Source organism: Petromyzon marinus, chromosome 11, assembly GCF_048934315.1.
Source record: "Petromyzon marinus isolate PM22_M1 ecotype Great Lakes invasive population chromosome 11, UKy_Petmar_22M1.pri1.0, whole genome shotgun sequence".
NCBI classification, from domain to species: domain Eukaryota; kingdom Metazoa; phylum Chordata; class Hyperoartia; order Petromyzontiformes; family Petromyzontidae; genus Petromyzon; species Petromyzon marinus.
Window position 1 is genome coordinate 11,170,302 of NC_133677.1, and position 23,680 is coordinate 11,193,981.

The following is a 23,680-nucleotide window of genomic DNA, read 5'->3' on the forward strand; positions in this document are numbered from 1 at the left end:
AACGAGTCAACATTTTCGAATATATTTCTGCAAGGGGAAATGGTGGAATTACACTATTTAAAGTAGGTGGAAATGAGCCGATGATTTAGAGAAATATATTTGCAATTGACCGATAGTTTGTAATACTAAGTCAAAAGTGACAGAGTTGCTCATCTCTGCTTGTGGCCCTCAGCAAATGGTGGAGATGTACACATTTCTATGGCAGGAACAGCCGATCCATAGGACAAATTGGTACTCATTTATTGGCCACCCCCTCCCCCCCCCAAATAAAAAATGATAGTCTTAAAAAAGTTGTATTTTTTGAGTTCCTGTTGTAAATTCGGTACAAAATAATACGTAATTAACTTTTATGAAATCTTCTAATCCAGTGGTTTTCGGCGTGCTTGCTTGGTGCTGCAGCACCGCTATGTTAGGCGTGCATGAGTTGCTCAAACACGTCGCTCACACTACGTGGTGGACATCCTCTCTGGCGTGCTCACCCCTTTAGCTGCCACTCCATCACTCGCCTCGACCACCGGCCATCGGCCCTGCTAGCCACGAAGTGGCCTGACCAAGCCCGCCGTTGTCATAATTCAATAACGAACGCTCCTTAATGTCCACTGTCCCAGTTTCAAACAGAATATCCAACCATTATTGGAAAGTAGCTGTCAATATTTGAGATGAGGAATCTCTCTCGGTGCCACGTTAGTGTTGACCAGGGGCTAAAAAAAACCCCCCACCGTAGGTTACAACGTCATTCCGGAGCCTGCTATCACTCGCACAGGAATTAGCACCCCCTGACCCACGAGTTTAGATCCCCTGCTGCAACGTATGTATTCTGCAACAAGTACAGCATAGTTAATTTACATAACCAACATTGTTGTTGTTGAGTAATTTTAACATTATCATATGTACTGTACGTATGTACTGTACACAATGCAACAAGACGCTGTACAGAGTTATGACGAAGCATGTACAGTGAGGGGAAAAAGTATTTGATCCCCTGCTGATTTTGTACGTTTGCCCACTGACAAAGAAATTATCAGTCTATAATTTTTATGTTAGGTTCATTTGAACAGTGAGAGACAGAATAACAACAAAAAATCCAGAAAAAACGCATGTCAAAAATGTTATAAATTGATTTGCAATTTAATGAGGGAAATGAGTATTTGACCCCCTCTCAATCAGAACGATTTCTGGCTCCCAGGTGTTTTAATATACAGGTAACGAGCTGAGATTAGGAGCACACTCTTAAAGGGAGTGCTCCTAATCTCAGTTTGTTACCTGTATAAAAGACACCTGTCCACAGAAGCAATCAATCAATCAGATTCCAAAATCTCCACCATGGCCAAGACCAAATAGCTCTCCAAGGATGTCAGGGACACGATTGTAGACCTACACAAGGCTGGAATGAGCTACAAGACCATTGCCAAGCAGCTCGGTGAGAAGGTGACAACAGTTGGTGCGATTATTCGCAAATGGAAGAAACACAAAAGAACTGTCAATCTCCTTCGGCCTGGGGCTCCATGCAAGATCTCACCTCGTGGAGTTGCAATGATCATGAGAATGGTGAGGAATCAGCCCAGAACTACACGGGAGGATCTTGTCAATGATCTCAAGGCAGCTGGGACCATAGTCACCAAGAAAACAATTGGTAACACACTACGCCGTGAAGGACTGAAATCATGCAGCGCCCGCAAGGTCCCCCTGCTCAAGAAAGCACATATACATGCCCGTCTGAAGTTTTGCCAATGAACACCTGAATGATTCAGAGGACAACTGGGTGAAAGTGTTGTGGTCAGATGAGACCAAAATGGAGCTCTTTGGCATCAACTCAACTCGCCGTGTTTGGAGGAGGAGGAATGCTGCCTATGACCCCAAGAACACCATCCCCACCGTCAAACATGGAGGTGGAAACATGCTTTGGGGGTGTTTTTTCTGCTAAGGGGACAGGACAACTTCACCGCATCAAAGGGACGATGGACGGGGCCATGTACCGTCAAATCTTGGGTGAGAACCTCCTTCCCTCAACCAGGGCATTGAAAATGGGTCGTGGATGGGTATTCCAGCATGACAATGACCCAAAACACACGGCCAAGGCAACAAAGGAGTGGCTCAAGAAGAAGCACATTAAGGTCCTGGAGTGGCCTAGCCAGTCTCCAGACCTTAATCCCATGGAAAATCTGTGGAGGGAGTTGAAGGTTCGAGTTGCCAAACGTCTGCCTCGAAACCTTAATGACTTGGAGAATATCTGCAAAGAGGAGTGGGACAAAATCCCTCCTGAGATGTGTGCAAACCTGGTGGCCAACTACAAGAAACGTCTGACCTCTGTGATTGCCAACAAGGGTTTTGCCACCAAGTACTAAGCCATGTTTTGCAGAGGGGTCAAATACTTATTTCCCTCCTTAAAATGCAAATCAATTTATAACATTTTTGACATGCGTTTTTCTGGATTTTTGTTATTGTTATTCTGTCTCTCACTGTTCAAATAAACCTACCATTAAAATTATAGACTGATCATTTCTTGTCAGTGGGCAAACGTACAAAATTAGCAGGGGATCAAATACGTTTTTCCCTCACTGTATGAAGACATATAAAACATGTTCGCACTGTTTTTCGTAAGGTTTAAAATCGAATACCTCTGCATATCACCACTATCGCCATCAACAGCCATGGTCGATCCGCTGCTGGATGAAGGCCTCCCTAGTGGTGGCATTCTCTCACAATCCTGCGATATAACAATCCACCTGATACCTACACACGACCTGATTTCATCGCTCCATCTCCCAGGTGTACGCTGTCTCAGACACGTTGCATTCTCTTGCCGCTATTCTATCGATATTCTTGATCATGGGCCATCATTCCTTCTTGCCACATTGTTCCGCCAAAGCCGACTGACTTATCTCGGCAGTTTTAATCATGATGACTCATTGGTCTGTGCGTGTTCTCTAATCCACGTGTCGCATTTCTGCTTCTCGATGTCATTCCAAGCGTGCCATCTCTCCACGTTTTGTTTGTGCACTTTTTGGTTTTTCTTTCACGTTGTGGCTGTTAATGGCCACGTTTATGAATCACACGTCTCATTTTGAATATCGCATTTGTAGGTTTACGATTGAAAATTCATCAAATGAAGCACGTTTTGATTCGGCATTGAAATGGGGGAATACTCCTCCCGCAGATAAGTATATCTAGACGAGAGTGAATGGGTAACTCGGGGCGAGATGATCATTGACTCCGGCTGTTTTGCAATAACAAGAGAGTCTTCCGCAGGCACGCACAAACACGTCACGAGGTTTTGCCGGAGATCTTTCATTTAAATCCCTGCTATTTATAGGGGCGAAACGCAAATATGTGGCGGAATACTTGTTTGCGCAAAAAATTTAATAAGGCCACGACACAATGAGATCACAAAAATCAATGCGATACATCAAGGGTGTACGGTGGCATTAATGGAACATTAAGAGCGTGGGGGGGAGGGGGGGCTTCTGGATTCGCCTGTGTGCATGTGTTTAGCCACTCTCCACGTGACACGGCCCAATAGACGAGGAACAACACGGGCTATAAATACAGAGGCAAGCCCCGTGCCAGAAAGACAATCGTGGATGCACAGATGGGTCGCGGGTAAATAACACCCCGTGCCTATTGATTATTTGCCTAAATCGCTTCTATTTTTGCATGCGCAAATGCGATTAAATCAATGGATTAACGTTATTATCGGTATCACAAATACATTAGTTGAGGCCATTTGCTGACATCAAATGGCTCTTGTTGCACACACTGTGTGTGTGTCCATGCCAAGCTTGGTCTTAATGTGTGAGATAACAATTTGAAACTAAAGGCCACGTGCTATAAAACCAAATATTGCAGGATTAAAAAGACAAAAATATAATTAGAAGTGTTTTTATATCTCACTATATTTATGCAATGTACAGGGTGATCCATTTAATTATCTAAAACTTAATAACTTTTCAGTAAGCTTTATTTAAAACAGAAATTAATATGCAAAGGAAAACATGTTTGGGTTCAATTCGTTCGGGGTCACAAGACATTTGGATCGCCCTGTTTTCTTATATTCTTTAAAATAATACATAATTTACAGCTCTTTTCCAATCCACTGCGGGATGAAGGCCTCCCCACGCCGTGTCGGTTATGAGGATTGTTTGACCATACTTCACCACGCTACTCAATGTGGGTTGGTGAAGTGGTGGGAACGACCCAGGACCAGTTCAGATATCACTCACCACTGATGTTAGTCATGGTCAGGAATCAGATTCAGATATCCGATTTTATGGTGGAGTGCGCTAATCAATGTGCCACCAGCTCAACCACTCAACAGTATCTGCAACGATATTTTTTTTTTACCCATTTATCAAATGTATTTCTTCACATGTGTCTGGTGTTAAGTAGATGGCAGAGGCCCTGTTGATATAAATTGCAAGATGATGCTATTGTGTATATGCCAGTTCAGGTCACCGACATCCAAGATTTTAAGATGATTCACAAATAAATTGATATAAATATATAACTAATAACTATCCCTATTGTAAATACACATAGCTGGGTGGCCAGCATTGTGGGCAAAGCACTCAACTCAGAGTCAGAAGTTCAAATACTAGCCAGAGGTTGACTCCTCCCATAATCCCTCTGGTTAATAAAACAAAAATTGTGGACCACGTTGTGGGAACTTTAAAGGCAATCGTGGCTGTCCTGTGGATGAAAAGTGTATTGCCATATGAATGTGGAATTTACTCCTCTGGCTAAGAGATGCACTGTTGCCTCTTGCTAAAATATATTAATCTCAAAAGGCTCTTATTTAGTCGAATAAAGGACGTTAATCAATTAATGTTGTCCAAGTTCCCTGCAGTGCACTATAATTACAGTGGCGAGATGTTAATTACCTCGCCTGGTATGCAGGAATACGTTGATTCGATCCCGACCCTGACGCCTGTATATTTGGAGTTCGCATGTCTCTCTCCCTGTGGTCGCGTGGATTTTTCTCCTGGTCCACCAGTTTCTCGTTCCACATTTAGAATCAACATGAGTTTAGAGTATTTGTCTGCAATTAATTTCCCCATGATAAGCCACTTCATTTGAGCTATCATTTGTGGCCAGGTCGGTTAAAAAAAAAAGAAGCTACATAACTCAGTGGGCCTTAAACTGGTAAACATAACAAAAAAAATTAGTTTAGTTGAGTAAGTTATTTTCTTCATTGCACTTGGTATACGGCTACTGGCAAATTGAGGTGGCAGGGTTGGGACGATAGAGAACGTAGTCATTGCCATCGTTTGGAGGCGTGGAAGGGAGGGGCGCGGGGAGACTCAGCTCCGCGCTGCGAATGTCCATGGACTTGAAAACGTGACTCGAAAGGTGCGATTTCTGGTTTCGATTCAGAATGAAAACCAATTTGGAATCGATAGGATTGAAAGCAGACATCACCCTGGATTTGATTTCCACGATAATACAACGTCATGATTTGTCAGAGTTGACCCAAAATCCACCAGAACAGAGGACTGTTTTATGTTAGGGGGTTATCTGAGCCGCTGGCTGTGACCCAACTTAATTAAAGCAGGAGGTCTAGTCGTCAGCTAGGGCTTAAGGGGGTAGTCGCAAGGGAGGAGAGAGGCAACTAAAAGGTTTTGGGTGCCATCCTAGCGGTGCCACAGGGTTGTGGCGCTGCCCATTTAACACAGTGACGTTAGAACGACAAATACAAGACCTTTGAGTGCTGTACAACTGCGTGTGTGGAATAACAAACTTCTCATCTCAGATCCAGCCAGTAGCGTGTGCTTTTTGTGGTGAAATAAAGGAGGCACAGTAGGCGACATAAGGTGGGTGCATCTGCCAATCATCTGAGTGAGTCAACCCATGGCTCCTCCTGAGTCTGTCCCATGACCACCTGCCAGCAGTCGTTCGACACTTCACGTGGCCTTAAAGTGCACATCGCCTGGGACAAGCGCCGTGGTGACGTCACCGTCACTTAGTGGTTTATGGTGGTGGTTGTTGCTGTAATAAAGGCCCCTGTAAACCTGCGTGGCCAGGAATAATAGCTATGCCTTGTTCACCTTGGGGTGCGATAGTAGTGTCATCTGGCTCCAACATTACTTAACATCTCTTTCTACCACGTAGTTCGATAACTTTCCATCCCTGTACCAAAGGGGATTATATCTGGTATAGATACTATAAGAGGCTGATCGATGTCCAGGTGCGGTTAAGGGATGACTCCCTGTGGGTCAACCATGTTATGTATGCTGATGATCTCGTAGTTGTTGCTAACTCTGCAAATGAGTTGGAGGCTCTGCTGCTGAACCTCGAGTATGTCACGAAGAGGTGCGGCCTTAATATAAACCCTACCAAAACGAAGCACCTGCCTGGTTATTTTGTGCCATAAAACAGTTGTGGAGACATTGGAGAAATGTCTATACCTGGGTCGTGTGCCGATGCCCATTTCCGGTTTGGCAGTAGAAGTCTCACTCTGAAATGATCATGCAGCATTCAATTTCCATCAGCTGTGTAACGCTATGCAGAAGCTAACTGATGTGTCACTCCACACGAAGCCTCGGATCTTCTCAGCCACAGTTATGCCCTCCCTTTTCTATGCTTGTGGACCCCTCTGAGGAACATCTGCGCCGGTTTGAAATATTCAAGCTCGCCTGCCTATGATTCATCCTGTATTTAACCAAGCTGGATTGTGTGAGCTCTCAAATCCTTGAAATATCTGGACACATCCCCATAAATGAGCACCTCTTCCAGGCGAGGCTGCCATTGGCTGGGTCATGTAGCCCCTATGCCCAGCCACCGCATGCACAAACAGCTTCTGGTTAGCCGGATAGAGGGGGCTAAAAGAAGCGGGCTCAGCACGGGCTCGAGAAGTGATGTGTTGATGAAATATAGGGGGATGTGGAAATTATTGGACTTGCCGATGACTAGTACAAGCGGTGCCAAGATCGTCCTCTGTGGAGGAGGCTCGTGAAGGATGCTACTGGGCGGTTGGGGGCAGTCGCCCTCCAACAACAGTGAAGGACAAAGTAGTGACCCTCACAAAAGTGAGCAGAGTGCCGGGCAGCTACAGTGAGGGAAAAAAAGTATTTAGATCCCCTGCTGATTTTGTACGTTTGCCCACTGACAAAGAAATGATCAGTCTATAATTTTAATGGTAGGTTTATTTGAACAGTGAGAGATAGAATAACAACAAGAAAAACCAGAAAAACGCATGTAAAAAAGGGTATAAATTGATTTGCATTTTAATGAGAGAAATAAGTATTTGACCCCCTCTCAATCAGAAAGATTTCTGGCTCCCAGGTGTCTTTAATACAGGTAACGAACTGAGATTAGGAGCACACTCTTAAAGGCTCCTATTCTCAGCTTGTTACCTATATAAAAGACACCTGTCCACAAAAGCAATCAATCAATCAGATTCCAAACTCTCCACCATGGCCAAGACCAAAGAGCTCTCCAAGGATGTCAGGACAAGATTGTAGACCTACACAAGGCTGGAATGGGCTACAAGACCATTGCCAAGCAGCTCGGTGAGAATGTGACAAAAGTTGGTGCGTTTATTCGCAAATGGAAGAAACACAAAAGAACTGTCAATCTCCCTCGGCCTGGGGCTCCATGCAAGATCTCACCTCGTGGAGTTGCAATGATCATGAGAACGGTGAGGAATCAGCCCAGAACTACACAGGAGGATCTTGTCAATGATCTCAAGGCAGCTGGGACCATAGTCACCAAGAAAACAATTGGTAACACACTACGCCGTGAAGGAATGAAATCCTGCAGCACCCGCAAGGTCCCCCTGCTCAAGAAAGCACATATACATGCCCGTCTGAAGTTTGCCAATTAACATCTGAATGATTCAGAGGACAACTGGGTGAAAGTGTTGTGGTCAGATGACGCCAAAATGGAGCTCTTTGGCATCAACTCAACTCGCCGTGTTTGGAGGAGAAGAAATGCTGCCTATGACCCCAAGAACACCATCCCCACCGTCAAACATGGAGGTGGAAACATTATGCTTTGGGGGTATTTTTCTGCTAAGGGGACAGGACAACTTCACCGCATCAAAGGAACGATGGACGGGGCCATGTACCGTCAAATCTTGGGTGAAAATCTCCTTCCCTCAGCCAGGGCATTGAAAATGGGTCGTGGATGGGTATTCCAGCATGACAATGACCCAAAACACACGGCCAAGGCAACAAAGGAGTAGCTCAAGAAGAAGCACATTAAGGTCCTGGAGTGGCCTAGCCAGTCTCCAGACCTTAATGCCATAGAAAATCTGTGGAGGGAGCTTAAGGTTCGAGTTGCCAAACGTCAGCCTCGAAACCTTAATGACTTGGAGAAGATCTGCTAAGAGGAATGGGACAAAATCCCTCCTGAGATGTGTGCAAACCTGGTGGCCAACTACAAGAAACGTCTGACCTCTGTGATTGCCAACAAGGGTTTTGCCACCAAGTACTAAGTCATGTTTTGCAGAGGGGTAAAATACTTATTTCCCTCATTAAAATGCAAATCAATTCATTAAATTTTTAACATGCGTTTTTCTGGATTTTTTTGTTGTTATTCTGTCTCTTACTATTCAAATAAACCTACTATTAAAATTATAGACTGATCATATCTTTGTCAGTGGGCAAACGTACAAAATCAGCAGGGGATCAAATACTTTTTTCCCTCACTGTATAACGTAGCCATTTGGCACAGTTGGGAGCACAGTTGGTGCACCTACCAATGATCTCAGTCATTCAACCCAAAGCACCTGGGGGTCTGTCCCATGACCTGCCAGCGGGCCTTCGAAACTTCACGTGGGGGACTGTGTGATAATATCTTGCTGTGGCCTGGGACTGTTTTGATATTGTTTTTTGTGACTTTCCCAAGCTTTATAATCGGACTTATATAACGTATTTATTTATATGTAGTGACTTGCTTACCCTTTTTCCCTATTTTGCATTCCTATCGTTGTTTGTATTGTTAGCTGGTGACCCGCCTAAATTGGACATCTGTGGGAAAAGAGCTTCATAGCTCATCAGATTCCTCCAGTTTAAATAAAGATCATGAATCTGATCCTCTAGCCTTCCTACTGCTGCGGTTGTCGGAACTCCTGTTGCTGCTGCAGCTGCCCTTGTGGCTCACGCTGCTCCTGCTGCCGGGACACGTGAGCTTTGTCACCACCGCTACCGGCAATCCTGCGGCAAGTTAACCTCTCATGCTGTGAGAGTCCGCGTGCTGCTCGTGACTTATTGAGTCGCCTTCACTACTTCTGCTGTAAATCTCAGCAACTGCATCTGCAAAGCTTTGATACAATAATTGCTGCTGTAAACGGGTAAAGGCGCAGCCCTGCAATTGCTCGCTCACGCCACTGCGGGGGAAAGGGCCTCCACCAGAGGGAGTTCTAGAGAGCCATCCTAGAGTGTGTTTGGCCTACTCTTCCACGCTGGCCGGACGTCTTGGAAGAGGCAGGAGTGCCCACACTTCTACCCCAGCACACGCGTACTGCCCATTGTGTTTTTGCATCCATTGGCACCGCTGTGGGATGGATAGATGCGGCGGGAGGTGTTTAAGAAATCTGCACCGTTGTCTCAAGTGCGGTGTGCCAACCATTGCACGACCAGCAGCTTCCCAATTACTTCTGTAACTGAAGTTGTTTCGATTGTTACTGCTGCAAGCCCAGTAGCATCCGCCTCTAATTCCCATGGTCCTTCCCAACCATCCCCTCCCAGTATAGAATCTGCTGCGACTCCTGTCCCGAGTTAACCTCGACGCCTCTTTAAGTCTTCAACAAATTATGTTGGTGATGCACCAGCGCGTATAACAACAGCAGCAGCAGCAACAACACAAACTCAACACATGCGTCAATACCACTGTGGCCTTCATAATAAAATATAATATGCGACGTTTCGAGAAATAGAGCGTCTTCTTCATAGCAACATAATCGGACTCTTGTGTTGGTTCGTTTCGCCCACAGACTCCAGACCAGACACGAATGGAACGCACTGAAGTGCTAAATTTATCTCGACATGGAGTGGGCGAAACGATCAGAAACCAGGCCGTCTCGAAAATCGTACATTGTGGGAGTTTATTGTAAATTGTGGAAATCTTTGTTTGCGGGGCGAGTTCTCGACAACTTCGCGGAGTTTTAGACGTAATTGTGCTTGTTTCCAGACGAAGAAAATACGTTCTTACAGTTGATCTGAGTTACTCTTTAAGAGTATTGATTTTAAAAGGTAAATATTAGAGCTACACTTCGCCAAAGGAACCAATTAACCTTAAATAGTCGCCAGATGTCGCTAGATTAACCTTATAAAGGCATCAAAATATCACTAGACAATAAACCAAGCATTACATATCGTCCTGGACTCATGTTATACCGCACAGTTTACCAGGTGTTAAACAGTGAACTAATACAAGATCCGAACGCGCACAACCACATACCAGCTGCAATCCCTCCCAGATCTGCGTCGTGGCTTCATCACAGGAAGAAGAAAAAAGTTACTTTGACAAAAGCAACAAAAAATGGCGCAAAAAAACGTTGTCGCGACAGAAAAACACACACACACACCAAAAAAAAATCGTTAAACCTATCTAGAGAGAGTCGCTCAGGTGGGTGGTGGTGGTGGTCATAACCTTGGCACGCTTGGACTCTGCCTCTGAATGGATGATATGAAGCGGCCACCAGGCGGTGCATGCGCTCCGGTCCGCCGGGCTTTCAGTGACCGGGTCTAAGAACCGGGGAATCCCCCACCGCTTTCGCAATGAGGGCAGGGGCTGCCCACGCATGGCGGGGATGGGGGACCCTTTCATATCTGCTGTGTTGTTCGGTTCGTTGCGCCCAGTAGACTCCAGACCGGACGGAATGGAACGCCCCAAAATGTCCAGAGCCGTCTCGTGCGTCGATTCACAGACGCTCGCAGAAGTGGGCGAAACATTTGTAAACCAGGCTGTCTCGGAAATCGTGCATTGTGGGAGATTATTGTAAAGATTGGGAGTGTTTTTTGTTGTTGTTGGGTTTCAGGACAGCGAATTCTGGAAAAACTTATATGAGTCTTCGATGTTATTGTGCTTTGTTTCCAGAAAAAAATATTCCTTAAGGGTTTATGCGTGCAGTACTGTTTCAGATATTTATTTCAACCGAGAGAGTTTCCATACCCAAACGACCAACCACGTGATGTTCGCCTCTGTCGTCCTACCTGAGTCACAGTGATGGAAATTCCACATTCCCGTTACGGGACAGTGGCAGTCTGTCCATAGAGTAGCATAGAATAGCCACTGTTGGTACTAATTGTATTGAACCCAGAGGGATGATGTTTGAATCGACCCCTGTTAATTTACCGGGTGGGTGATACATTGCAATTCATTACCTCGTTTGAACGTTGGCTTCGGAATAACAATGCCATTACAGTACAAAGGTAGTAGGGGGGGGGGGTGGAATTGATTTAGTAATAAAATGCATTATTTGGTGATGCTGTGTTGGCAGTGATGTACAAACACAAATAGAAAAAAATGAACAAAATATATACTGTGCAGTAGAACTGTAATGAGTTACGTGTCCGTAAATGGCTCTTCTTTTGACCTCCCTGCTGTGAAAGAGAGCCATTGCCCAAAGCGTCCCTGTTATACATCTCAAAGTTTAGAGTCGCAGTGTTCTGGGCGCATATGTGGAGGGTTGTTTTTTTATTGTTAAAACGCACCGCGAAATGTGTGATTCGAGGTGTCGAGGGATCAGGACAAGTGTGGTGGGGGGTGGCGAGCGCTTTCACCCAGCAGTGGACTGATTAAATTATGGCTGATGATAATGACGATGGCCAGCGTTCAGTAACACACATTGTAAGAATGCCCAATGAGCAGCGATACGCTCACTTGACTCCCAACATGTAAGGATTGTTTTTATTCACACGGCAGTTGCAGGTATTGAACCTTCCTTCAGTTTCAGAGCTGGGTTCAATACTCCTCCTATCAAAATGAAAACACAACACGTAACGCCTACCAAAATAAATCAACGCGTACCGCCTATCGTGAAAAGAAATCGTGTCGGGGAGCTGTGCGCTCAACATCTTGCAATGTTCATAAGATCACGGCGGCAAGATGGACGAACACTACCAACGTTAGTTTCACACGTAGGCTTTCGCGACCAATATTATTCATAATAAAGGTGTTTGGGTTAGATCGCGTTGTTTATAAATGTGTCGTAAACCTCCACCACCCGACACGGCCAAACAGTAAGAAAATGTGTCACGTTTACAAAGGACAAATCACTGCACCTGAATGAGTTAAATGATGACGTCACCCTGCTGCTGCTCTATTTAAGACCGGGAGCAAGAGGAGGGCCTCACCATTCTGGCAAATTGCCCGATGATGCTGGATGTAATTACCAGCGAAACGTCGTACTCAAATTTTAAATGATGTTGATTCACTCTTCAACACACCGGTGGGCTAAAGTAGTGAACTATTTGTCCTTTGGTAAACGTGACACATTTTTTTTACTGTTTGGCCGTGTCGGGTGGTGGAGGGTTACGACACATTTATAAATAACGCGATCTAACCCAAAAACCTTTATTATGGACTACCAACGTTGTCTCTCGTATCATCATCGTGACTACCACCATCATTATCATCATCATCATCATCACAGTCTTCGATCTCGTTTTCGAGTCGGTGTCACGCGTCGCTTGCGCAACTTGGACGGAGCGATTTCGATTGTGAACCAGGAGACGATGTCGCAGAAAGCAAACTGCGGTGGTTGGATGTGGAGCTGTGTCGCAGTTTGCACACTGATCTTAGTTTGGTTTTACGAGTCTGGAGGACGCTCTATTCCGGAGCTACCCATCAGTTGAAGTGAAGTTTATTTTATTTCGATTTAAAGCTTTCGTGACTGCAAGGATTCATCTTCTTTGGTTCTTTCGGTAAAGTCACCACGTAGAATGAGAATAAAAAAATAAATTGATAAAATAAAATAACACAATAAAATTCTCACGACGATGTGTTGTGGCCAAAACGTCGTGAGAATTTTATTGTTATTTTATTTTATCAATTTATTATTTTATTCTCATTCTACGTGACTTTACCGAAAGAACCAAAGAAGATGTATTTTATTTGTTACACGGGTGACCCCGTTTATTCAGTTGCCCTGCATATTTTGCAAAAGAAGACCCGTGGTTGTGCGTGAGCACAGCAGTAACAACTAAAACGCAATATTGCAGAGAATGAGTACATGGTCCTTACGGGATATTGCCAAACTAACAATGGTGGTATGCGATGGTCGTAAACAAACCACAAGCGACTGAAAAAAAACTGTGCCAATATAATGAGCAAGAGGCTCGAAGCAAAAGTTAGGTTACATCTCTTAAAACAAATTCTATAGCGCCTTATCGAAGGTGCTTTGCACATAATTAACAATGGTACATATGAATGTAATGCTGGAGATGAGGTGAATGAAATATCAGATGACAGGAAGCAATGGGCAAATCTGTGATGCGTGAAATCAGTGAGGATGAATGGATTGAATGAATGGAGAATGAGTGAGAGTGATATGAGAATATGAAGAGGGAAAATAACGCTGATATCTGTCCGCTGGTAATTGCACATTCAACGCCCTGAATATTGGCCATATGTAAATCAAACAAATTCTATGTTTCCTTTAGAGCAAGCACCTATTCATGACATAGCAGAGAGGGCCATTTCATTGGAAGACACGTGACCATCCAATGGATAGACTCGCCCCGTCATGGGAATGTGGAATTCCCACACCCAACGGAGGTGTCGAACGAGTAATAGTGGCCCGTCTCTTTTATCACCAGGCCATACATTTACATGTATTACGTTTACGTTGTTCAATAAATGAATTTGTTCATTTATAAATTATAGTGTTTTACACGTGAAGTAGTTCTACTTACAACTCGAAACCGTGTTTCTGATGATGCACATGGCCGCGAATTAAACCCACACAATAATAATGAATAATGTACCGCTCTTAAGGGCATTGCACTGCTGGATGAAGATGCCCCCACCCCCACGCCGCGTGAGTCACGGGGGTTGTTTGACCATACTTCACCACGCTGGTCAATGCCCAGGTTAGTGAAAGGGGGGGGGGTAATATCGGGTTCAGCTTCAGTTCAGATACGACTCGCCATTGATGAATCCACAGACACAAAGAAGCCCAAATAACCACTTAGGAAAGAAATAAAACTACGCTTTATATTACGTAAAAAAAAACCCTTACATCTCGAAAAGTACAGAAAATCCCCTGTAGAAACCTACACAGGCTGTGAAAGTCGGAGAGATGCAAGGGTGGGAAAGTGTAGCCAATACACATCATAAAACACCTAGGCTTTCGAAACCAATAGTATCGATGATAGAGGGATGTTTTGAGGTTAGATAGGTAAATATGAATGTTAGATTTGTAAATATGAATGTGTCGCTAGCCCACCACCACCCGACGCAGCTAAATAATTAGAGGAATTCATTTAGAGTAATTAATTGGCTGTGAATCTCATGAGCTATTAAGCTCTTTTTCACAGGTGTTCAGTAGGGGCGGGTCAGAAAGTTACAATAACAAACAATATAAAAACACGATAGGAGTGCGCCGTATTTTGGAAACGGTAAGCAAATCACAAATATTTTTGTTACTATTTTTCCTTTACCAGGCAAAGCCTACTTGAGCTTATTAGCTTATTTTTCAGAAGCGACCTGGCCACAAACGATAGCTCAACGAATGTGGCTTATCACGTGGACATTTACAACAGCAGCCAAATCACGCAGACGGATGTTCCTTGCTCACAACATGTGTGCAATTCAGAAACCCGGTGCAGCAGAGATTTGCTTTTCTTCAACCAACGCTGCTAATATTATGCACTCCCAAGGAACGCCTTGCGTGTGGCTTATGGGATGTGTCAAATATATCTTAGATTTTTTTTTGTAACGTCGAGCGAGACATATATACGGTATATGAGAAACATCTATATCGTCTGCTTATGTAACGACTGGATATATCCGTGAAATAGGGGCTTTATATCTCGTCGAATTCATCCTGCAGTATCAACATTCTGATTTCATTGCCACACAGGGGCTCTGTGGCTGGGAGCGCGTGGTCGTGGTGGTTGTAGGGGTGGGGTGGTGATGGTGGGGGTGGAGGAGGAGGGGGGGCAGAGTTTATTTTCCGTGGCGCGCGACCCCCCCCCCCGGCGCGCCTTATAAGGAAGTTCCGGGGGGAGGGGGCGCGCGACGGTGGGGGCGGGGTCCGCAGAGCGGGCTCCCGCGCTTTTTTTTGATCTCGTGCCAAACCGGAAGCACCGATACCCATACATGGTGGGGAAGCGGCTCTGACGTCACGAGCGTCGCTTCCGAGCGCGCGCTCCTAATATAGGCACGGCGCTTCCGACAGGGTTCCCTCCACTGCAGCCGAGGCGCGTTGCCAATTTGAAACTGTAACTGTGGGACGACTCGACGAATTTTATGATTATTTGTACTTTTAAAAAATATATATATGTTTTACCGAGCAAAGGCCCGCTTTGAGCTGCATAGCTTTCTTTTTTGCAGAAGCCAACCTGAAAGATCACATTTTGTATAGCTCAAACGAAGCGGGTTTTCGCGTCGTCAATGGTCGTGACGGAGATTTATAACAGAAGCCAAATAGTCTCCAAACGCGTGGATGTTTCATTCCTTACACGACAAATCGACGCGACCACGAGGAGAAAGAGAGACACGCAAACTCCCCAAAGTATACAGCAGGCGTCGGGGTCGAACCCACGACCTCCCGTACACCTGGCGAGGTAGTTAACATCTCATTAGCCACCGTGGCGATTTAATTCGCGCCCCTGACGATAAAGCGACTCCACCGCAATGTTCCCGATACAAATTGACCCAAAACGCTACCAAATTTTTTTTTACTATTCTCGAATGCGAGTACAGCATTGTAAAAATGTTCAAGAAGTCGTTGCTTGCAACACATTATTATTGTTATACTTATGGAGGCGGTGCGTGTTAGCACGCAGCCATTGTTGTGTTCGTGTACTCTGGTGTAGACTAGCCGGTCCCTATGTGATTGTTTTTTTGCTCGATATAACGTGGCCCACTGCGTTTTAAAGGCACACACGCGCGAAAGCTGTACACATAACACACGCACACTGTACACATAACACACGCACACTGTACACACAACAACCGCCATTCGCCACTAAGTGGCGGTGACGTCACCACGACGCTTGTGCCAGGCTATGTGCACCTTGAGGCTACCACGTGAAGTGTCGAACGCCCGCTGGCAGGTCACGGGGCAGACCCAGCAGGTGCCACGGGTCGACTGACTAAGATGACTGGCTGATGCACCACCTGTGCCCCCTACTGTGCCAACCTGCTGTGCTTTAGCCACCCGGCGCTCCGCTCGTTGTTGTGAGCGTCGCTCCTCCGCCCTCCGTTGTTGTTGGAGGGCGACTGCCTCCAACTGCCCGGTAGCGTCCTTCACGAGCCTCCTCCACAGAGGCCGATCTTGACACCGCTGGTACCAGTCATCGGCAAGTCCACTCAGCTCCACGTCCTCCTGTACCACATCACTCCATCTCTTCTCCAGCCCGTGCCGCGCCCGCTTAGCCCCCTCAATCCGGCCAAACAAAAGCTGTTTCGGCATGCGGTGGCTGGGCATGCGGGCTACATGACCCAGCCAACGCAGCCGTGCCCGCCGGAGGAGCTCACCGATGGGACCGTGCCCAGATCTTTCAAGGATTTGTGAGCTCCTCACACAATCCAGCCTGCAGGTTAAACCCAGGATGGATCGTAGGCAGGCCAGCCTAAATGTTTCTAACCGGCGAAGATGCTGCACGCACACAACGCTCGCACGCTGTACACACAATAATAACAACACTCGCACGCTGTACACACAACAATACCAACATACGCACGCTGTACGCACAACAATAACAATAACACTCGCACGCTCTACACACAACACACACAACGCGCACACTCTACGCACAACACGTACGCTGTACACAACAACACACGCACGCTCTACGCACAACACGTACGCTGTACACACAACAACAACACGCGCGCTGTACACACAACAACAACAACACGCGCGCACGGGGAAAGCCACGCCACGAGCTCAACAGCGACGCCGCCGCCGACGCCGACAGACAGAGGGGGGGGGGGGGCAGCGCGAGGCCTCTCCGCCCCCCCCCGCCGCGCGTGCTCGGCGGGGGGACTCGCAAGCGCGGCCGCGACGTCACGGCACAAGCCCGGCGGTCCTCCCCTCCCGAATGCCCATATAAGGGCAGTGATGTCACGAAACTCGCCCACTTTGTAGTTAAAAGGGAACACCGGGCGCAGGGCCCCCCTCATTCATTCACTCTCCGCCTCTTCCTCCTGCAGCCAGCAAGCCAAGCAGGCAGCAGAGGCGGCGGCGGCGGCAGCGGCAGCGGATGGTGGCTGAGCAACGACTGCCGGCAAACTCCGTTGACTTAACGCACCTTGCAAAGATATCTGCCACTCGCACAGCGGACCCCGTTGTTGTTGTTTTTTTTTACTGGCTGCAAAAGCAATTCCAGCCGTAATCGTCAAGCATCGGCATCCTCAAGCCCAGAGCTGAGCTCTTATTCATTTGCCAGCGGTGCCAACTCTCACACTGCCTGTGTGAAGGCACCCGAGCAACCGATATTAAAGCCTCCCCCTCCCCCCAGCTTGGACTGAATTGCCGCGTAATCTTCTGCTTCTCTGGGAGGTTTTTTTTGTTGTTGTTTTGGTATCCAGCGAATGCCCTGCTGCTGTATTCAAAGAAAGAGCTCAAAAGCAACGCAGGTATCGAGCGCATCAAACCGAGAGACCGCAACAAACTACAGCATCATCAGCAGCAGCAACAGCAGCAGCAGCAACAACAGCAAAGACACAAAAAAACTAAATCTCAAACAACAACAACAACAAAAATCAACAATCAGCCCCTCACTCCGGGGTTAAGTTGTCGATCTTTACAGCCGCTGCTGGTGCGTGCGTCATGACGGAGATAATGCCCCTGCTTAGCTCATTTCTCCATCCTCTGCCCGATGCAGCAGCGTGCGTTAACCTGGACGAATTTGGCCCCTCCGGAGCTGTCAACACTCCCGGCTCGGCTGCGGACGGCCAGCTCTTTCCTGCCGGCACTCTCGAGCAATACCCCGGCCTCAACTGCGGCATGAACCGAGGTGAGCCCCTCTTTGCCTTTCCCGAGTGTCCGTGCGCGTGTGTGTGTGTGTGTGTTGCGCTCATTCGAGACTTAAATTCTGCGTGAACCACAGTAACTGCGGGAGACAAAGGCCCCCAGCGCCGCCCCCCCTCTCCTCGGGGCGTGCAGATGGCCAACACCACCAGCCTCGTGCGCCGTTGCTGGCCTCAATGGGTGCTCGCTAACAGCACTTGCCCCAACACGCTTGTGTTGTCGTAGGCTGCGCGTTCGGGGGTGGGGAGGGGGTCTTTGACTCTGCAGTCAGTCAGCGGACAGCGCCAGAGCTGCCGCTGTCCGCTGCTACCGTTATCATTCGCGCGCGCGCGCTGACTTGCGCTACGATCCTTCCGACGCCATGGGTTAGATTCCACACCGTGGCTATAACATGCGGTGTGGGCAAGTGGTGCCTGAACCTGTCCTGGGGTCTCCCTATAGGGTGCACGGCTTAGCCTTAATGAGTGTCTGGTGAGGTGTGTGTGTGTGTGAACATCATCCCTGGAGAGATGAACGCGGCGAGGAGTAATGCTGATCAGTCACACCACCCACACTCCCTCGTGCGCTCTTTCGCCTTTAACCGTTGCTCGTTAACAGCGCCTTGCCCATACAATCTGTGCGAAGGGGGGGGGGGTGACTGTGTTTGGCTCCTGAGCCGTGGCGTCGTGATGTTCACACACACACTAAAACCGCAGCAAAACCTCGGTTTGACTCCCGGCTGTAGTTCGCATTGACACCGGGCGAAATCAGTATCTGAAGATAGGGCTGAGCCGTGCCCGTGTCCACTCTGTGTGTATAATCTCCGTGCACGGCCCGGTGCAGCTGAATTTACGCGTCGGCGGCCAGGTCTGCGTGGCTATCTGCTAACCTAAATAGGTGCTCGCTAACAGCGCTTGCCTGTCGACAGTCTATATATGATCGAATGAGGCATGTGTGTGTGTGTGTGCACGTGTGCGAGCGGACCCTGTCGTCGCATTGATATACGGACCGTGCCACGGTCTGCGGCCAGTATCTCGCACAGCCGTGCATAGAGTGTCCGTGCACTTCATGACCCGAGGTATTTTTCTTTCCCAAATCAATAGGGGGGTGCGCATATAGATATTGGCCTTTGCAACTCCGCATATACATATTCGATCAGCTCTATCAATATTGCTCCGCTGCGCCCGTGTCTCGTGTGTGTGTGTGCGCATTGACACAAGCATGTACACACGTGAGCACGTATACGAGGAGGCACACCGTGTGCTGTATTGGCTGAGGTCTCGATGTGTTTGTTGCTGGTGGTGTGTGTGTTTTGTACAGCGTGCATTTCGCTGACTGCATGCATATGCCATTGCAATTCTGCAAACGCACGTAGATGTACACACAGATACAGAGGTGTCCGAGAGAACAGCCCCGATACATTGCGAATTACACGCTGTTATGCTGCACGTATTGATCGTGCAGTCCATATATATACTGTACCAGCTCTTGCCCCGTGTATGTGTAAACGATAAACGATAAGCGAAATCTCCAAGATCATTTAGCCGAACATTTAAAGGAAGACTGTTCCAGCGGCAGGAGCAGCGCCGGAGCCCAGCTGGCTGCGCGCAAAATCTGCATGAAAGCAGAACCGCCCCCAAAGCATGACACCTCGAAGACGACCGCAATTAAGGCGAATGTTTATACGTGGCGTTACACACCACAACAATAGCAGCGCACGCGCGTGCGTGCGTGCGTGCGCGCTCAGACGGGCGGGCGGGCACGCTTGGTCCGTAGCTCACCGGCTGATGCTGCAGCTGCTACTGCTGTGCGTCGCCAATGAGCGCCGAGCCAGCCGCGCGCGTGGCATGTGGGCTGCTCCTCGCTACGTGTGCACGGTGCTTTCTCTACGTGTGTATGCCCTGTGCTGCACCGATTACTCACACACACACACATTGATTGGTTGTTTGGCTTATATAGACACGCGCGCAGAGGCACTACTGACACAGCGTGCGCTCCTCTGCTCCTCCCAGACGCTTTCATGAGCGTGTCCATCGGCACGGAGAAGGGCTCGGCCGAGCTGTCCTACCAGAACATGTTCGGCGGCGCTGTTGACACCGTGTCGGGCTCCCAGAAGCCCACCTACATGGGAACCTTCTTCATCGAGCAAGGGGCCAGCTGGTGGCCTGCCGATGCGCCGCCCGCCACTGTCTCCTCGGCGGCCGCCAACGGCAGCGTCTCCTCTACCAACTCCTCGGGCTCCATCAACATCGTGAGCGCCGAGGTGGTGGGCGACGACATGTCTCCCGGCTCGGTGCATTCGTCCCACACGCCGGCACCCAACACGGGGCTGCTGACGCCCAACAGCTGTCCCGGGCTGTCCGTGGCCTCCATGGCCTGCGGTGACCCCCCGCCCGCCTACCCATCGGCCTGCGGGGACCCCTTCCCGTGCGTTGAGCCTCAGTCTCTGTATTACACCGGCTCGGGCCACGCGGGCGTCTTCGCACCGCCTCCTCCTCCACCACCACCACCACCTCCTTACCCCTCCGGATCTTCCTCCTCGTCTGGTGCAAAGGTTGAGGACGCGCCAGGATTTCACATCCAGTTAGACCACTTGTACCAACCGCAACTTCATCACCACCACAATCACCACCACCACCAGCAACAGCAGCAGCACCAGCAGCAACAGCAGCAGCAGCAGCAACATCAACACCACCACCAACAGCTCTACCAGCAACAACATCATCAGCAACAGGTGATGCAAGCGTCGAGCATGCACGAGCATCATCGCTCGCACCTGCCCTGCTCAGCCTCAGCAGCAGGTGTGGGGGTTGACACGAAGCCGCCCGCGCTGGCCATCACGCCGCTGTCCACCATCAAGGCGTTCTCAACGTCGGTGGCCGAGAGCAAGAAGCTGCTCACGGCGCTGTCGCAGCAGCAGCTGCTGCGGCCCGTGCGGCTCCGCAAGTACCCGAACCGGCCGTGCAAGACGCCGCCGCACGCGCGGCCCTTCCCGTGCCCGGCCGAGGGTTGCGACCGGCGCTTCTCGCGCACGGACGAGCTCACGCGCCACATCCGCATTCACACGGGGCACAAGCCCTTCACGTGCCGCATCTGCATGCGCAGCTTCAGCCGCAGCGACCACCTCACGACCCACGTGCGCACCCACACGGGCGAGAAACCCTTCGCCTGCGACTTCTGCGGCCGCCGCTTCGCGCGCTCCGATGAGCGCAAGAGGCACGGACGCATTCATCTCAAGGGTCGCGACGCGGCCGCCAACTCCAAGGGATCCGCCGCTGCCGCTTCTGCCGCCGCCGCCGCCGCTGCGGCGACGAGAGGCGACGTCAAGGTGGCCGTCGGAGATGCCCCTGGCGTGGGGATGCTCATGGGAGGTGGAGTTGGACTGGCAGGAGGGGACATGTCGAGAGATTTGTGCAACAATCGTACCAGCGGCGGCGGCAGCAGCAGCAGCAGCATCGCGCCGGGCCACCACCAGATAGTCACCAGCAATGACTCTTACGGAGTGCTGTCGTAGGGCAGTGTGGGGGAGGTGGACGGTGTGACGAGACATCGTCTTTGTTTGACATATGCATACACACATAAACACACACACACTGGAGTTTGTGTGTGCGCGTGTGTCTATATGCGCTTAAGCCAAGCCACAGAGCCCGGAGTGTGCAAAGTGACACCCGCGGTTGCATTGGCTGGCGCATGCCAGAGGTGGCTGCACGGAGGAGCAGGTTCGTGAGAATCGAGAGGCGGAGGTGGGTGGAGGGGAAGCCCCCCCCCCCCCCCCCCAAACAAACACCAAGAACTCTCGCATCGTGGCGCACGCACCGCCCACGTGCGGAGGACTCGGTGCGAGTGAGACACGAGACCCGATTTCGGACTCGATCCGTCCGGGCGCCTCTTCTCTCGCTCAAGTTGGAACTCGAGTGTCGAGGCGTGAGTCTGCGTTTGATGGACATCTGCTACCGTGCCGCCGCCGCTCGCCACGTGTCTCGTCGCCACCTTTTACATCGTGATTTGCTACAGGTGTTCTACACGTGCCCGCCAATTGAATGACCGATTGATTGGAGGGGTGTGGCGGCGGTGGTGGTGTGTCAGATGATGTTTGTATGGGTTCAATCACGGCACATCAGTGAGTGAACAAGTGCCCCTGAGGATCTGTGTCTCAGCAGCAGCAACAGCGGTGTCTCCGTCCCCAAGACGATTTTAAAAGCAGCCTCGCGTCGCGTTGCGTTAATCATTACTATGGCCATTACAACAAACGGATCTGACAAATGCACTGTATAAACACGTGGCGTAATGTACATTTATAAGAGCAACACTTTGACTTTTTTAGTCAAAACAGAAATATATGTATATCAAACTGCCATATTCCGTCCCTCTCACTTTTTGGAGGGTCGTTCTTGTGATATTGAATAATTGGCAGCTCATGGATACTGTTATGTGTACATAGTTAAGTGTTTATAGGGTTTCGTAAGACGTGTTTGTACGCAGTTTTAACAAGCGCTACATTTTTTGTCTCAGAGCCGCTTCTCTTTTTGTAAGTAAATGAGCACTTAGCGCGTGTGTGCGTGCGAGAGTAGAGTTTATATATTTTGTTGAATTCTGACACGCGACTTTCCTCTCTCCACGAGAGTCCACGTTATCGGCATGTCAAGGATTTGCGAGAAGGGTACGATTAAAGTTTGTACTGTTATAGAGCTTTGGCTATATCTATAGCCTAAAAATATATATTGTTATTATTGTTAATATTTACGAGAAAAAAAAACCGTTTTAAAGGCCAAGCTGGGCTTGCCCGAGGTACGTTCAAGAGTCGCTGTAATGTACAGATTGAACACAGTTCTAAACCGCCTTAAATTAACTGCTAGAGTATAATGCGTGTATATAGTTTGGTCAGTATAAGCTGCAAATTGTTGCGCTATGACACCAAGATATATTTTTGTATCTGTGTAACTGCTGTATACTTGATGTAATAGCATGTTTAGTTTTAAATGCAGACTACACACATTTGTAGCTGTCGGCCAGTGTTCTAAAAAAAATTGTTGGATTTCTATATTAATTCACTTAATTAGACAATCACTTTGTGTTTTCAAAAGGAACTAAAGTTTTTTGTTGTTGCTTTCCTTTAATGCTTTATAGCTGCACATTGATGTGTTAAAGGTGTCGAAATAAAGTCCAGATGAGAAATTATTTCGGAAGTCTGGAACTCATCACACGCGCCCAAAAGATACAAAGATCCCCCGTATAGCCTTCAACAGACTGTTGGGAGCAAGTGCTGTTAGCGAGCACCTATGAAGGCTGCCACGGCACACGAGGGGGTGAGTGGTCAGCACTACGCCCGGCCACCTTTCTCTCCCAAGTGGTGATGCACAATGCACCAGGTACTTTTTTGAGGTTGAGTCGACCCAAGGGAGGCCCAGGACCGGTTCAGAGCATCGTCACTGGCGTTGTTCATGAGCGGGAATCTAACTAGGGTCGCCGGGTTCTTAGCGCAGTGCGCTAACCGCTACCCCACCGCTCCCAATGCTCGCCATTCGCCACTAAGTGACGGTGACGTCACCACGGCGC

At 48.5% G+C, this 23,680-nt stretch overlaps 1 protein-coding gene across 1 annotated transcript; it reads left to right on the top strand.

The window, feature by feature from the left end:
• The first annotated feature begins 17,191 nt into the window (after positions 1-17,191).
• On the top strand, positions 17,192-23,302 carry LOC116941219 (uncharacterized). Its single transcript, XM_032952039.2, has 2 exons — positions 17,192-18,131; positions 20,137-23,302. The coding sequence occupies exons 1-2, from the start codon at positions 17,945-17,947 to the stop codon at positions 21,636-21,638; spliced, it is 1,689 nt and encodes a 562-aa protein (XP_032807930.1). The 5' UTR covers positions 17,192-17,944; the 3' UTR covers positions 21,639-23,302.
• The last annotated feature ends 378 nt before the right edge of the window (positions 23,303-23,680 follow it).

Bases quoted from the DNA above. Each gene is read 5' to 3' on its own strand.
- LOC116941219 (XM_032952039.2), top strand. From the start codon at position 17,945: ATGACGGAGATAATGCCCCTGCTTAGCTCATTTCTCCATCCTCTGCCC. The intron at 18,132-20,136 runs GTGAGCCCCTCT...TGCTCCTCCCAG, and splicing joins CAACTGCGGCATGAACCGAG to ACGCTTTCATGAGCGTGTCC.